The sequence below is a fragment of the Myotis davidii genome, unplaced genomic scaffold (assembly GCF_000327345.1).
Source record: "Myotis davidii unplaced genomic scaffold, ASM32734v1 scaffold290, whole genome shotgun sequence".
NCBI classification, from domain to species: Eukaryota; Metazoa; Chordata; class Mammalia; order Chiroptera; family Vespertilionidae; genus Myotis; species Myotis davidii.
In genome coordinates, this window is record NW_006285049.1 from 3,336,699 (window position 1) to 3,354,352 (window position 17,654).

Sequence of the window (17,654 nt, forward strand, 5' to 3'; positions counted from 1 at the left end):
ACATGCTCATTTTTTGGACAAAGAGTCGCACGTTTAGATATATTTTTAATATTATCTATAGATATACTATTTCCAAAGGTGGCTTCAATAATAGATCCGTTACAAATCATTTCATGGGGGATTTCAATAATATCCATTCCTAAATGAAAACTGCTATCAAGTTTGCCATCTCCACGTTTTACTGACCATTCACTATAAGCAGAATCCTCTGATCTCATATTTGTTGTAAGAGACAACTTTCTGAAACATCCCCAAACATTACAGTACTTTAAACTCATTTGTACTATGTCCGATCACATAGCATGCGGTATAATACTGAGACATTGTCGAAAATCCCCTCCAAGAAGGAGAACTTCCCCACCAAATGCAACATTCACATTTCTCTTAGTAATCTGTCTATGGCGTTTATAGCATGACTGGATGCCATGGTGCATTCATCAGTAATGAGAAGTTGGGCCTTTTTAATAGTTTTAGCAACTTCACTGTTTATATCAAGTCTAGAAATTGAAGTTTCATTTAATGGAATCGGTAGTTTATATTGGGAATGAAAGGTGCTTCCACCGAGAAGTAAATTTGCAGCAGTTCCTGTAGACGCTGTGGGTAAAACTATCACCACGACCTCTTATAAAAGATATGCTTCCACACTCCAAGGGCCGGTTCCTGCCTCAAACCTCGCCATCCCGGGAAACAGCTCGGACAGGGCACAGCCCTTGGCAACTTGACCCAGGACTCAGTGCCTCCATGCTCTGAAAGCCAGTTCCTGCCTCAAACCTCGCCCTTACCAGAAACAGCTCGGGGAGGGTGCAGCTGTGGCTAAGAGGACCCAGGACTCACTGCGTCCATGCTCCGAGGCCAGGTTCCTGCCTGAAACCTCACCCTCGCAGGAAACAGCTCAGGGAGGGCACAGCTGTTTCCAAGACAGCCCCTGCAGGACTGATTTGCTTCTTATTGGTCGAGCTTCAGACGTGACATGTTACACCCAGGGTTTTTATACAAATAGATAATTTATAATTATTGTATTATTTTCCATAGGAACAGCTGTAAACCTACTTTTGCCCCACCCCACATATGCCATGTTATCTCATTTGGTCTCCACCAATAGCACTATAAATATCAGTGCCATTTTACAGGTGAAGGAACTGAGGCTTGATAATGACTTAGAAAGTATGGGAGCCAGGATTCCACCTGGACTCTAGAACCTGTGTGATCTAAGACATATTTTTAGTGATGCCTTCTTCAGAAACCAAACTTACATTATTTATGTACATCCCGAGGGGAATTTTATTCTTATCAATGGAAACTTGGAAGTTGATACTTTCGCTTTTAAATCACCTTGTAGAGTCAGTCAGTATTCCTGAATTATTTTACTCCTGTTCCACCACGAACCATCACCTTAATTGTAATGAGTTTTACAATATTGAGTATACCACATTGTAGACAAAGAGCGGGGGTAGTGCGGGGGGAGGAGGATGGTGGTCACGTGCCGGGTCATGGCAAGTAACGTATATGCCTAACGTATATTGCAAAACCCATGAACCTTCTGAACTGCTTCCTATGTGTCAAAGCTGTGCCTGACTTTGCCTCATGTGCTATTTAAGATTTCCCACTGACTTCAGGAGCCCTTGGATTTAATTTCTTCCAAGGATTTAACTAAACTTTTTATATTTAAGAATTAAAAACCAAGTAACACCAAAGTCAAATAAAGCCAAGTTTATTATTAGGAAATTGATCCAATAAGCATAGTAGTTCCATAAACTAGGATATTTTAAAAGAGTAAAACAGATTTGTCTCTATACTGATATGGAAAACATTTCCCAGGAATATGATGATATGAAAACAAACTGAATTTTGGGTGAAGTGAGCATAAGGTGAGATAGTGTACATACGCATAAATTGCAGACTATCTGGGTAGAGAACCCAAGAAAACTGTTGACATGGTTACTTCTGGATAGTGATTCGGGGTCTGGGGATGGACTGGGAGTAGAAAGTTTATAGTCTTTAAGTTACCTTTTTCACTGTGTGCTGTCAGGGAAAGAACTATTGAAAACAGCTGTTTTTTAGAGAACATAAAATCAGCTGTATTTTAGGGAACATAAAACGAGTGCAACGTTTTCCTTTTCCTCTTACCTATAGAAAACTTGAGAAGAAAAATATTTTCAGTGTAGATATTTAGACCACGCATGAGAGCTAGAATGAGAAATGGGTGCTGTACGACCTGTCTAAACTATATTTTCAACCTTACCTCCCTTCAGATTGCCTCTGCATCAGCCACACGTGACCTCCCTCTTTTCCGTAGGGGCTGCCTGCACCATGCCTCTCAGCTCGGCCTTTCCACCTCCCCATCCCCATGCCCTGGGGATGTGCAGTCCCATGGTGCATCCTGATGGTCCTGTAAGGCCCACGTCAGGGGCCATCTCCAAAAATGTGTCTCTGATTCTCCCAGATGAAAGGCATTACTTAGGTATATAGTTAACTTTCCCTATTAAATTGTGAGCCCTACAAAGGCAGGATTAATGTCTAATTCTTCCTTGTTGAATTCAATCCACTCCCCCAAAACAAGATCTAGAACAGTGCTTGCCATGTGGCTGATTCTCAAGAATGTTTCACTGACATAAACGAATGAATGAATAAGCAAGAATTCAACTTTGCAAAACGGAAAACAAGGCTTTGGGACAAAACAGTGGCTCTCATCGTTGTTGCAAACTTATCAGAAGAAAAAAAATAACTGAAAGGTTTAGTTCACCCTCAAATTTTAAGTATGCTGTGGAGATGTAATGATAATAATCAAAGGTTATTGTGGTTACTCTCCTGGGAATACCTCCTTCATCTGAAAATTCAAAATAGTTCAGAGTATTTCTGTTAAGAAATACTGTTCAAGATTAGTATTGCATTGCTAAAAGGGCATTTGTTGTTAAATTGCTATTTGCAAAAAGGATACTAGTTGTCATTGTCGGTTTACAGCAATTTCCTTCGCTTTGTTGATTGTTTGCTTCGATTGTAGGTGAATTCATTCTGTTTCTCTGTCCCTGTCTCTCTCGCAATATTTACCTTTGTGGACCACTTATCATTATCCGACCACCAAAAATATGCAACATCGTGTTGTCTATAATGACAGTGTTTACAAAACAAGCCAGTAAATAGCCATGCCAGTAAGGGTAAACCTAAAAAATAAGGGTCTCTATAAATTAAGACCAGACTGTCAGGTGCCTTTATGCTTTAAATTCAGTGTTTTACAATTGGGCCTACACAAGGGATCGACAGAAATGGAATTGGAACTATAGACCCATCAACATATAGCTCTAAGTGCTGTTCATTTATTATAGGTACTTGATCATTACTGTTGTGTTGCAGAAATGAGCTTCTCATTATCAGGAGGTTTGTGTTCTGCGTCAACATTGCTTTCTAAAGTCTCTAAACCTTTTTCAGCAAATTCTACTAAACTGGAGTGAAATTGCAATAGTCCTGAGCTATGATTGCTTTATTACCTTATAGTGATTCCAGAAAGTTAGAATCACACCCACCAAGTAGATAATTTTGCTCTTAACATAACAAAGATGGTCTGGGTGATATTTCTCAAGTTTTCCCCTGTAAATGTTACATTGTCTTTTCTGTGCATTCCTAAGCCAGAAGTTCTTTGCCTCCTAAGGAAAGACCAAATTGTCTTTAAAACGGGGCAAAAGAGGAAGTCAGTAAGGAAACCCTGCCCTTCCGGATGATCCTAGGAGGTCCATGGGTTGGTTGCATTCATCTTCTGTCTTGTCAATCAGTTACTTGTTTTTAAAATTCTTTGAGTTATAATCACTGCTCCCTAGAAATGATCTGAAGAGAAAATTGTCCTTCAGCTGGCAGCAAAAATCATGGGCATTAGAGTCTCTTGTTTGGGAATAATAATACTGGAAGGGGAGAAATGGCACATTCAGGCTTGCCAACATTGAAATACATGTAAAAAGGACAGTGACAGTGCCACTGAACTCTATTGAAATGCCCTGGAATAAGAAGCTTTTCAGAAATAGGGAAATGAGAAAGTGGTGAGCGTTGTGCTACACAAAATGAGTGCCTATTTTGTAAACAGAAAGAGTTGGCAATCATAGGCGGTGAGTCCCACTCATTGTTTTTAAAAATTGAGCAGCTTTGCTTACTTGGTGAGTCATCTAAGATGTGTCTGATAAGGGGTTCCAAGAAGTCAGTTCTCTTGGCCCCAGAGAGGTAGGAGTGCGTATCTGCGCGCACACGCTCAAGAGAGTGTACACGGAGCTCAGTCCTGTCGGTGTTGAGTTGCATCTGGTACATTTTGGAGCACCGTGTTTTTCTTAGCTTGCAAGAAGCAACTTAACTATACTACGGTTTTCATAGGATTATTCACCTCCATGATGCATAGGATGCCTTTTCCGTTCACTGTTCTGGGTTTTAGTAGGACAGGTGGGGATCAGCACAATAGGTCAGTAGAGTGCAGAAGTTTGGATTTTCAAGGTGAACTTGAACTTTATTACTCCCGGCATGGTAGTTGGTTTAGTAGATTGGGAAAACTGGCCCTGTGAGGGCCAGTTAGTTTTGCTTTGCTCTACTGCCACAGGCTTCACCGTACATCAGACACATGGTACCACTGATCTATATCTGTATCTGCCAACGACAGCCGACAGGCCAAAGCCACCTGCAGCCTCTTTTGGTATGACTTGCTAGCTGAGAATGGCTTTTATTTTTTAAAATACATATATTTTAAAAGATAGTTATAAAGTACACATTGTTTCAAGGGATCTTTATAACAGTCCTATTTATTATTCTCATTTTGTAGATAAAGTAAGATTCACAGAGGCTAAGTAATTTGCCCTGGAGGACACTAACTGGTGGTGGGAAAGGGAAGGGACACAGATCATTTCTAGGGAACAAACCCATGAAGTCTTCCTCTTAACTCTCCCATCTCTCCTTAAATGTGCACCGTTACCATGGAAACAGTAGGAAAGTATGAACGAAGCCCCAAACCCATCATTCCTAATGGAGTGGAAGTCCAAAATACCAAGTATAGCACGTTCCTTTATTTAATGATGAGTACTGTGTAATAATGAGTGCCTGTTTTGTAAACAGGAAGAGTTAAAAACGTAGCAGATGAGTCCCACCCATTGTTTTTAAAAATTGAGCAGTTGTGCTTAGTTGGTGAATCATCTAAGATGTGCCTAATAAGAAGTCAATTCTCTAGGACCCAGAGAGGTAAGCGTGTGTTATCTGCACACACGTGTGCAAAAATCCCACAGGGACTTTTTCTGTCACTGAAGAGGTACATGTTTACAGTATGATAAAGGGGGCATCATTTTAAAATGATGGAAAGGTTCTAGGTTTGAGGAGAAGGGAAACCGGTTATTCTTGGGAATGGAAGGAAGAGGAAGGAGTTATAAATGGAACGCCCACAAAACCGCAGCTCTACTAAGGACTATAGGCAAAACAGGAAGTGGTATGGGCATATGACTTTCTTCCTGGCATAACTTCCTCATTTAAAGTCAGGCCTCCTCCTAACTTGTTTAACCTCACAAAGTGTCAACTAAACTGACAAATTATAGTTCCATCTGCATACCTCTTTTAAATACTTCTTTCTTTTTAGGAATAAATCTGTTAGATATTATTTGATTTGGTCATCAGTGATACATATTTCTTTCTCTGGACAAAATAAAATATCTAACCAACAGTGAGGCTCGTACCAAAGAATTTAGATTTACCTACAAGGAAACACATAGAATGAATTATACAAATAATTGACCACCACCTGTTCCCTCTCCAACCTTTAAAACCATCCTTTCCTTCCTTAGTTCAGTTGGTAAATATTACAAACAGTCACATGCTATCAGATCCCAGGGTGCTGGGCCTCTGACCCTTAGAATGTTGAAATTTAGTCAGAATTTCATGACTAAGATGTCCACTTCAGGACTGAATGATTAAATGTTTCTGCCTCTTTTCATATTTTGTGAGCTCTTTAAATGAAATGGGGGCTATATTAATGAGCTTGGGATTTAACCACACTCCCCAAAAGGGTTTGGAATAATAATATTTGAAAGGCTATTTATATTTTTTTGTTTCAATACTTGTATTGTAAAGGTAAGATAATCAGTAAAGACTTTTTTGAAATTAATTTAAAAAGTATAAAGAAATCATCCAAAGTGTCACTGTTCAAACTTGAGCTCTGTTAATAGTTTGATGTATTTTAAGCTAACTTTTTGTCTTCTGCTCTCATTCCTACACATTTTCTGCACATTGCCTTGGGCGGCCAGCATAGCGTGATGGTGATAAGGACTTTGGAGTCCGATTCCCAGGCCTGAGGGCCCTGATGCTATGTGACTTTAGACAAAATATGTAACCTCTCTGAACTTCAACTTTCTTATATGTAAAATAGATAGCAATTGCACTACTCCTAAGTGACATGTTTTTAATACGTGCTTAGCATGGACCTAACATAACAAATACCCTGATATTTAATTTTAGTAAAGATCAAGAAAATGTTTTATTGATTATATTGAATTCCCATTAAAGTAAACTAAAGCTCCAGGAAATGAATGCATTTGTATGTCAAAGATAATTTTGAAATTTTCAAAATAAACTTTCACATGAATTAGGGACCCAGGACACCTTATCTCCTTCCACTTGAGCTCTCAAGAAATAAACCATTCTTCCTCTGTGTCCTCTTTCCTCTCCACTTAAGCTTCCCACCTGCCTGGCTTCCCTGGGCCAGGAACCACGCTGCACCACCACCTCTGCAATGACCCGACTTCTGCCCACAACGTCTTCTACTCCCAGCACCCAGCCTTGCATACTCGCACCGTCTCTGCCCCTGAATGTCTGTGTTTCCTTCCCTGCTCGGCTGAGATGGCACGGTCGCTCACTTACAGCCTTCTCTTTCCCACCCGCTAACTTTCCTTTCCCGCTGGCTGGCCAGCACACTCGCCTGGGAAACCCCCACATCTGACCACTCTCAGTGGGGTTCTCCAGGACGCCCAGAGCTCCCTTCGTCCCCAGCTAGCACTGTGCACCGCTCAGCAGCGCTTTTAAATCTTTACTTCATACAGACGTTTCCCTGGGGAAGAATCGCAAGTGGAATGGGAGAGCAGGGGGAGCTAGTGGCAATAAAAGATGAATGAAAACGTGCAGGAAGGGGAGACAGTTTGGAAATGTAGAAGAAAGGTAAGAGGTAGAAGGGACTGAGGGAGAGAGAGGTCACAGCAGGGGGAAGGACTGGAGGATGGTTGGCCAGTAAACAATATGTTTCCTTGTACCGAAGTTTTACATTTTCGTGTAGATATTTTGCCTCAACCAGCATATATGTCCTTGAGTTTTGGAGTGAGGGCCTGAAGATGGTGGGAGATGCTGATGGATGAAAGCAGGATTGGTGATAAAAATCACTTTTCCTCCAGCGCAGGGGGTTTTTATGCGGACTTTCTGCTCACTGGCTTGAGGATGGTAACAGTTTTATACCTTCGACCAGGTTTAGAAGAGGAAGAATTATATAGTGCACTGAGCCTCATATCCCGTTTGGAACGATAGAGACATGGCTGGTGCAGGAGCGGAGTGGAGTTGAAAATAAGAAATATATACCTTGGTGAACATGTGTTTTATTTCTAAGCACAAAGCCAGATACTATTAAGACGATGCCCGAGGCCATGAAGGACAAAAAGAAGACTCTTTGGCCTGGTGCCCTGGTCCCAGGGCCTTGCCATGGGGGAGTAGGCATGGGGGAGTAGGCATGGGGGAGGCAGCAGCAAAAGACTCCAGCCTGTTGGGTGTGTGGGGGAGGCCAATCTGCCGTCCCCATCAGCGGGCCCAGCTCTCTGCTCCTCGGAGCCTCCCAGGACTTGGGACTGAGGTTACTCCAGGCCTTTGGCGTCACTGGCTCTCTGGCCTCGAGAACCCCAGGAAAGGAACAGGCTGGGATGAGGCAGACAGGAGTGGGTGGAAAGCATATACCTTGGTGAATATATACCTCAGGGCCCTAGTGCCCCGAGGAAGTCAACCAAAGGAAGTAGATAAGACCTCGCTTTCACACTGAGGGCAGGTCGGTGACTCAGGGAATGATAATAGTTCAGCTCTAAGTGCAGTCTCACCTGCGCAGCCGCGGGCCCACGTTACAGGTAATCGCGCGTGGCACCCACCTGCAGACAGTGTGGCGGGCGGGTTAGCCCTCCTTCAGTGGTTGTGAAAATCAGAAACACTGAGATGTACATACCACAGGGCCGGAGCTCAGCTTAAAGCCCTGCTGCTCCCAGAGGGGCCCATGGACCAGCATGACCCGCATCACCTGGGAGCCTGTTAGAAATGCAGAATCTCAGGTCCCACCCCAGACCTACTCAATCAGAATCTTCACTGTAACAAGAGCCCGACGTCATTCACACACACACTAAACCAAGAAAAGCTGCTCTGCCCGTCACTGGCAGGGAGAGGACAGGAAGAGGTGTGCTGGGGAGGCCGGGAAGGGTTCTGTATTTTGAGAAGAGTGGGTCCTGGGAGAGCTGAAAGCACTCTCCTGCGTGGCAGCCCCATCCGAGCTATTTCTGGATCCGCAGGGGTGACTGCGGCTTCACCTCCACCTCTTCCAAGGGCTCTGCTGCCAGGGCGGGAGTACGTCCTATGATCTCATTTTATAACGAGGCTGTGTGTGTGTGTGTGTGTGTGTGTGTGTGTGTGTGTGTGTGTGTGTGTGTTTTAATTTATGTGGATGACATTAGTTAATAAAATTATATAGGTGTCAGGGGTACAATTCTGTAATACATCATTTGTTTATCACATAGTGTGCTCACCACCCAAAGTCTAGTTTCCCTCCCTCACAATATATTTGACCCCCTTCACCCTCCCTCACCCCACTTTCCCTCTGGTAACCACCCTCCTGGTATCTGTGTCTTTGAGGTTACTTGAGTTTAGATGTCACAATTTCTTCATCTCTGACATCCCTGACCGGATCCTCAAACTTTTCTCGGATCTATTGTAGCCCATTAATTTATGTGGATGACATTAGTTAATAAAATTATATAGGTGTCAGGGGTACAATTCTGTAATACATCATTTGTTTATCACATAGTGTGCTCACCACCCAAAGTCTAGTTTCCCTCCCTCACAATATATTTGACCCCCTTCACCCTCCCTCACCCCACTTTCCCTCTGGTAACCACCCTCCTGGTATCTGTGTCTTTGAGGTTACTTGAGTTTAGATGTCACAATTTCTTCATCTCTGACATCCCTGACCGGATCCTCAAACTTTTCTCGGATCTATTGTAGCCCATTAGACAATGTATCGGTCCTTTCTAAGAATCCACTTTTTAAAAATTTAATCCCATTAATGCTAGAATCTATTATAGCCTAAAGCAGTCTTAGAATCTTACATATAGAATTTGGATCTGCAGGGGTGACCTGATAGGAAAATATTTTTGTTCTTATTCGCCTTTAGTCTTTGGAGGGAAGATCTGTATTTTGGGAGAGATGAGAGGAGCGTCCTCGGAGATTGGGTGGCCAAAGGCAGAAGCTATCATACTCTCTCTGTGCAGGTCCTCTTGTCTGGGGTGCAAGGTTATGTCGCTTAAGCACATGATCAGGGAATTCTCATCACTGTGGGAGGACTTCATTCTGCTGTTAAGTGTGGGGAAGAGGATAAAATCCCTCTTAAAATCTTCCCTGATCAACACTTCCCTTACCTGAAAAGGAAAAAGAAGCGCCTTGGCCGGTATGCCTCAGTGGTTAGCATGTCGTCCCCCACACTGAAGGGTTGCGGGTTCGATTCCCAGTCAGTATATGCCCAAATTGAGGGTTCAATCCTTGGTTGGGGCTCGTGTGTGAGGCAATGGAGTGATATTTCTCTCTCTCCCCTGTCTCTTCCTCTCTGTCTGGAATCAATGAAAAACTTATCCTTGGGTGCAGATTAAAAACACACACCCGTCTCCCATTAAAAAAGAAAAAAAAAGAAACAATAGGAGTTTATGAAGAAATTCTTTATCTCTTGCCAAGGGCCACAGGCCAGCTGAGCATCATCTACAAAGAGATTCAACGGAATAGAATGTGTTATAAAGGGGACCAAGAGCAGTTTCCAAGATGTTTCTTTATAATATTTCTTTTGCTAATAAGTAACCCATTTGCCCGGATGTAGGGCCTTTGGTTAATCATTACGTAGATTTTAGTAATTATCCCTTCTGCTAGGCACATAGCTCCTACAAGGTCATACTCTTTGCTCATTAGCTTGGGGCCCCGTGGTAAGTCCCCCACTCTTCCCCAGGTCAGTCCCAGGAGAATTGGCTCACAGGGTACGTGGTCACTGTAGCGTAGCACGTGGCTAATCCTAAAATTGCCTCCATCCTGCCTCCAGCTGGGAAGCCCATGCTGTTCTGTGCCACACAGAAATCTTCCGTGGCCTGTCACATGCACATGTCAGAGTTGCCACTTAGTGTTCAGTGCCCCTAAAATCATGTGTGAACTCTGAGTGGAACTCGAAGCTTACTTCTTCCACATAAATATTGTTTATCTTAAAAGATGAAAGAAAAATCATACCACAACTGTCTCCTATATCTTACCCTCTGGCGCAGCATATCAAATCATGTTCCCTTACATATCTCGAAACTACTGGAGTGGTTAATAAAACATGCTTGCTCTCAGTGTCTTGTGTCCCTCAGCCAGAATAGATAATAAGGGACTTACCCTCTTTATCCCCTCCTGTTCAAGGATCTTCGCTAACTCGGTCTATATATGAAGGCACTTCCTTACAGCCGTATCTTCATTTAAATTCTCCTTTATTTGTTAACCTCCATCCAAAGTGCTGGGGTTTCTATTCTTTCTCCCAATTTTTGTCTTACTTCTGCTGAGCTCTGTTCCTTTTGTGTTTTCTGGCCATCTCTGGCAGTCCACCTACCCTGCAGTTGATCGTTTTGTACTCCCAGTGGATATGGGGAAAACGAAGTGCCATAAAACCCGAGAGAGCTAGGGGGAAGTCTTTCTGTCTGGGGCAAGGGAAAGCACCCAAGGAAGTGACATCCGAGTGGACCGAGGGCAGAGGTGCAGCAGGTGTGAGAGGTGGTGAGAGGGTTTGGGAGCGAGACAACCCACGCAGAGAGAACTGCAGGTTTGCCAAGGACTTGTCAATAGCACCTGCTAGAAAAACAATTGCCTTACTTACTCAGACAGAGAATCAATTACAGTCATGTACGTACTATGCTAGGGATGTACTTCCCTACATCAGGGCGTGAGTGGTTTCATCTGGGGGATTGGAAATGTTTTCTTTTTAATAAATAGGCTTCAGTTTCCATGATGATGTCTGTTTTAACCAAATGATATAGACATAATCTATGTAATCTGCCATCTTGTTTTAACTGTGCTTTTTCTTGAGGAGGATTGGATAATGAGCCAGAAGTACTAAAACAAAAACAGGAGTTCATCATCCAGAAACGTATTTTCATTGTGCTTGATTGTCAAAATGTTTCCCATCCATTAAAAGAGGTGCTTATGCTTTCAAGAGGAACCAGGTGCAAAGAAAGTGAATGATCTCAATGGTTCCATGTATAGATTCATAAATAGCCATAGAAAACTGGATAAAAGAATGTTAGATATTATTTGGCTTGTGTCTTTATATTATAGGTGAGGGATCTAGGGATGGGAGAAAGTGGGCCAGTTGCCCAAAGTCACATGGTCACTGACCTAAGGGTCACAGCAAACCTTCCCCCAGCCTCCCCAGTCCTCACACCCCCTCCTCATTCCTTACTCAGAGGGGGCAGGGCACACAGACTGCAAAATCTCTCCTTCATAATGTTTTAGAGTCATCCCAACTGAAATGATCTCAGATTACTATTTAGGCTTTGAATTACGTAAAGGATTTGAACTGTTCGTTACTCAGATTCTAATGGGCAGTTCTTTATCTGGTAGAACATTCTGATCAAGGATTTTAAAGAAGGTATGACTAATAGATTCCACAATTCGGATACCATCTACAAATAGTGTTAACCAAATAAACAAGCCTCTGGTTTTCTAAAACATAAGGTCAGAGTATGTTCTTTTATAGTTCTGACATGATTTCTTTTTTTTGCTTTAGGGTACTTTTGTCTTCGGTGACACTGCTGTCTATATATTCAATAAACCTTCTGTTGATCTGTTCAAAGGAAACAGGTAAGCTGCTCATAGGTCTACTTTTGTTAAAGCCAGGAGGAAGGATTCTGATGGTGATGAAATTGTAAACAAATGATGCTCTTCCTGCTCAGAAACTTGATTATTAAAGAAAAAGAGCACTTCAGCCGTCAGTCACTGGAAGACCTATAGTAGTATTTACACAGAGAAATAGATACAGCAACTGTAAATTAAATTGTCATGAAGAGTGCACAATGGTGTTGTCATTTAAATAAACCCTCAATTATACCTCTTTTTTTTTTCTTCCTACTTTAAGATGACTTCCTTTTAAAGGCTTTTGTTTTTCCCCGGGTCTTTATACATCCAGAACAAGGATCCCATGTTTTTTATATTATAGCCTCCAAGTTCTAAAAGTAAACAGAGCTTTCATTCTCTTCTGTGCCTATTTCAAGGAGAAAATGTTACTCGCGAGGGACTATGGGAGTGAGTGTGCTAGGAAAAGATTTCAAGGACTCTGTGCAGTGTAATACCTGAAGTGTTTATTTTCTATTCCTGGGATAATGGGTTATGTTTGTAATACTTTGACTTTTGCATTAGCTAAAATTACATTGCCCGACTGTTATTGTGTATAGACGACTCCATTTAACTGGAACATTCTGTAATAAATTGAGGGTCTAACCGTTGTCTGGTTTAAACATCAGTCTTATGAGAGATTAAACAAAAGTTTAATTTAGCCTGACCCATATTACTTCTGTGAACCTTTTGAAAATGTCAGCTGAATTGTCATAAAGAAATAGAAACACTTTTTTAAAAATGGATGGCTTTGAATCTTAGTATTTATTGAGAAAGGCTAGTTGAATACTTTAGAATTTTGCTAGAGCCAAATTATTGTTTAGGTAGACCTCTTGACTGCTCTCTTAGGTGAGTTGCTTACTTTTGAACTAAATTTTACAAACAATCAGAATTCTGATGGTGTGACTATTACATGTTTCTGAACTTGTTATTATATTTAGAATACATGAACATTGAAGGAATATGATTAGGATAGTTCTTTGTTAACCTAAACATTCAGGTTATTAATTAAAAGAGAGCCTTTTATCCCAACTGTAAGGATTTTTATTTTTAAATCAAACCTTTATTTTAATGATATTCACCAGACCTGACAACACGTCCGAGTGAGGAATTCCCCCAGTAAAGTAAAAGGACTATTTAAGGTAGTCAGAAATAAGCCTTATGACCTAATGGTTGAATTGTAATGCTTTTGTAGCCAACCTGAGAAAGGAGAATTCGTGGTCATGTCTGACATTTAAAAATGTCAAGAGGTTGTTTATTTATTTATTTTTTTAATTTAAATTCTTTATTGCTTAAAGTATTACATAAGTCTCCCTTTTCCTCCATTGACCTCTCCTCAGCCACCCCCACCCTCCAAGCGAAATAAGCCAGTCAGAGAAAGATAAAAAGATAACGATCTCACTCATTTGTGGAATATAATGAACAACATAAACTGATGAACAAAAATAGTCGCAGAGACGAGAAGCATCGAACAGACTGTCAAACTTCAGAGGGAATGCAGGGGAGTAGGATGGGGCCCGTGGTTGGGGGGCAGGTAAGAGATCAACGAAAGGACTTGTATGCATGCATATAAGCATAACCAATGGATACAGACACTAAGGGGGTGAGGGTATGTGCTGGGGGATTGAGGTGGCAGGGAGAGGTCAATGGGGGGAAAAGGAGACGGGGGGCGGGACGGACAGTGAAGGGGTAAGAGATCAACTACAGGACTGTATGCATGCATATGAGCATAACCAGTGGCCAAGGTTGTTTTACGACGAGAATGCCCTTAACCCTTGCAAAGTCAAGAAGGCCATTTGTGTGGTTTTGAGAAAGACATGAAATAACTTGGGGAATAGTCAGTAGTGTGATGAATCTTGGCTAGTTTTAACTTTTAGAGCCCTGTCATTTCTTGTGTTCTCAAATACGATGTCTAAATAGGTTGCATGGTTTATGAAAAGCTGGGAGAGCAGGTCTTCGGCACCACGGGGAAGTTTGTCATCTTTGGAGCCACCTCTCTACAGAACACAGGAGGTAAAAACAAACACAACCATGCTTTTATACTTAACTTTAAAGTAGGTGGTCCTGCTGGCGTGGCTCAGTGGTGGAGTGTCGACGTATGAGCCAGAAGGTCACGGTTTAATTTCTAGTCAGGGCACATGTCCAAGTTGTGGGCTCAATCCCCAGTGTGGTACGTGCAGGAGGCAGCTAACCAATGACTCTCTCACCATTGATATTTCTCTCTCTCCCTCACCTTTCCTCTCTCTGAAATCAATAAATATATATTTAAAAAAATAAAGTAGGTAAACTTTATTATGTTTTCTAATTCTGGTGGGTGGGTGGTCACATGAATTTTAACATAATTCAAGAAGTTATCATTCCCATTGCTAAAACGCAACATGGAAAGTAAAGTGGAGACAGCAGTCACTTATTTAAAACCAAGGAAACTGTGAGAGTATCTAACGCTGTCTTCGTGTCTTACTGAAGGTTACTCTAAGAGCAGGCTGGTAACCTTTTATACGGCTTGCAACATGAACCTCAGTATCTTCTTTCTAAAATGTTCTCATTTTCCTCTAGCAATGCTGAGCTACCTCTTCATAGTCAAAAATGAACTACCCTCTGCCATAAAGTTTCTAATGGGAAAGGAAGAGACATTCTCGTAAGTCATAGACCCTTTTTTTGGTAAGGTAATTAAAATGTTTTTAATCGAAATGTGGGCTAACCAAAGTTTTTGTTTTATGAAAATAGCCGAAACAAAGTTTTCTCCAGGCTGTTTTTTCTGTTTGTTGTTTCAACATGTTTCTCTGGAGTTATCTAAGTAAAAGAAGCAGAGAGAACCCCTTGAATATGAGCATTTCCAAGGCAGATTCATCGGTCAGGCTGCAGAATGGTAGATGCTGCATTTTCTCAAGAGCCTAAAATCTCTGTCTAGTTTCTGTGAAATGGAACAGATACAGAGTATTTTTTAACACAGATGTAGAACATGCAAAAAACAAAACAAAATTAAGACCCTTTTTAAAAAGAAGGGACATAGCATTTTGGAAGCAAAACTTACATGAGCCACCTTCGTTAAAGATGTAGTTAACCCTGGAAAATGTTGCAGCTACACTTGGTACAGCCGTTATGTTTTGACTCTCTCTTGTTTAACTGTCCTTGTGGGTCTTAGTTTCTGTTTTCTTTCAAGGGAGAATCATCGAAGCCATAGCCCTAGTGTTCTATAATCAGGATTTAAGGTCAAATGCAAGAGATAAGGGAGAGAGCCTGTGGTGACTTGTTTTTCGAGGATATTAGGCAGCCAAAACAAAAAGGAACTTTCTCTTTAAATAATTGATGATACAAGTTGTAATCTGACAGAATGCAATGTGTGCATTCAGCTTTGAAGCCACATAAATAATTCAAAGGAATGCCTCATTGGCCAATAGAGGAGGAAAAGAAAACAATATCCCTTCTTCCGTCGCACGGGGGAAAGACAGCAGTAAAGGAGTAGTGGTTGCGTTAAAGTGTTTGGATAACACCTGAATAATGATAAAATTTAATAACAATGAAAATATTAGTAAAAATTTTCTGAGGAAATATGGCCTCCCCGATGAAATGTCTTTCAGAGCCTGGTACGTGGATGGCCGTGTCCTGGTGGTGATTGTCACCTTCAGCATAATTCTCCCTCTGTGTCTCCTGAAAAACTTAGGTAAGGAAAGATCTCTACAGTGCCCAGATAAATCAGAAACCTAGTAAAATGAGCAACTTTGCCCTCAACTTTCACTTATACAGTAAAAATTAAGTAAATGATAAGTTATAAGTATTAACCAGTCTCAACTTTAATATGGGATATAACTGTGGCTCAGTTGGTTGGGCGTCATCCTGCGCACCAAAAAGTTGCCAGGTCGATTCCTGATCAGGGCACATGCCTGGGCTATGGGCTCAGTCCTGATAGAAAGTGTGCAGGAGGCAGCCGATTGGTTTTTCACTCTCTGATCTCCCCCCACCCCCCTTCTCCCTTCCTCTCTCTCTAAAATCAATAAAAGGCTTTTAAAAGCAAAACAAGCCCCAGCCGGTTTGGCTCAGTGGATAGAGCATCAGCCTGCGGACTGAATGGTCCCAGGTTCGATTCAGGCCAAAGGCATGTACCTTGGTTGCGGGCACATCCCCAGTAGGGAGTGTGCAGGAGGCAGCTGATTGATGTTTCTCTCTCATTGATGTTTCTAACTGTCTGTCCCTCTCCCTTCCTCTCTGTAGAAAATCAATAAAAAATATTTTAAAAAAAAAAAAAAAGCAAAACAAAACACTGGTCAGTATGTGACTTCCTAAGCAATCATTCTAGAGAGCTATGGGGGCCGGCAACAGGCGTGCATATTTCCAGTAGCACAAACTTACAGGCTGTTCTGAGAAAAGTCAAAAAAATGGAATTCTCCTGATTATTTAGACAATTTGATTTTTAAAAAATCTAATATCAAGACCGAAAGTTGCTTCTATTTATTCCCCAGAGTATAGTGAATTACTCTTAAATGACCAAAGTCTAACCAACCTCCGTTATTTGCCTCATTACAGAGAGAGAGAAAAGTGAAAGGTCGAAAGTAGGAAACAACCACTGGGCCATATCCATTTGGCTCTGACTTCTCTAGGTGTGCTTATCGTCAGAGACGAGTGTGTCTGATGTTGTGGGAGTTTCACACATCGAATGATGTGGCCGCACTGCCGGCCAGTCCAAACCTTCTAAAATGCATTTCCTTTCATTCTGGGCTAATTCCAGGCAGACATTTAAAGTTCTTCCCAAAATGATTGCTAACCATGGTTTTTTCTTTTGTTTTGTATGAAAAATACCCAGCCTCTGTAGCTGTTCTGTAAGATCTATAAGTAGACGTTCAACACACACACACACACACACACACACACACACACACCCAAACTACTTAATGTTCTGGTTTCTGGGTCTGTGTTTAGGCTTTTGTATGTATATACACATAAGTCTTCTCAGTTTAAGTAGAGAAGGGCCCTTCTCCCCCAGAGATGAGAATAGTGCAGCCCCCAGATGCCACTTAACTCTGCCTCTCTGGAGGTTACGGTGGTTGGAGATCTGCCAGACATTCTAAGGGGAGAGGTAAAGATCCCCAGATGCTCAGTTTATCCCTAGAAATCACTCCCTCTCCTCTGTGCATGCCTCTCATTTGGGAAGAGGAGGATTGTGGCTGATAGCATTATGTACACAACAAGTGCATAATAAAGAGGAATGGATTTGGCCTTAGGTATCCATCAGCGTACCGCAGCAGAATTCCATGACTAAGTTTGGGAGGCTGTTTTCCCCTGGATTCTGGGAAGCTGTTCTCCAGTGTGTCAGGGAGAACTGGAATCAAAACTCATAATGATAATGTTTTTACTTAAAGTCAAATTTTCGCCAAATCAAGTAGCACTATCAAAGAATAAATCTTACATTCACATTGGCATTCGAACCCCAGCTGTGCTGGAGAAAATGCATTACCTTGACTGTGGTGGCTCCGTTGGTTGAGTATCATCCTGTGCACAGGAAGGTTGCCTAT

The 17,654-nt window shown here is 41.8% G+C and overlaps 1 protein-coding gene across 7 annotated transcripts in view; it reads left to right on the forward strand.

Moving 5' to 3' along the window:
• Positions 1 to 17,654, forward strand: part of SLC38A1 (solute carrier family 38 member 1) — a 70,883-nt gene that overhangs the window by 42,125 nt on the left and 11,104 nt on the right. For all 7 annotated transcript variants that reach the window (XM_006755519.2, XM_006755521.2, XM_015558614.1 and 4 more), the window contains 4 exons: positions 12,041 to 12,114; positions 14,065 to 14,157; positions 14,701 to 14,782; positions 15,726 to 15,808. In XM_006755519.2, the coding sequence (XP_006755582.1) occupies positions 12,041 to 12,114; positions 14,065 to 14,157; positions 14,701 to 14,782; positions 15,726 to 15,808 (332 nt within the window). The remainder of the gene's footprint in view (positions 1 to 12,040; positions 12,115 to 14,064; positions 14,158 to 14,700; positions 14,783 to 15,725; positions 15,809 to 17,654) is intronic.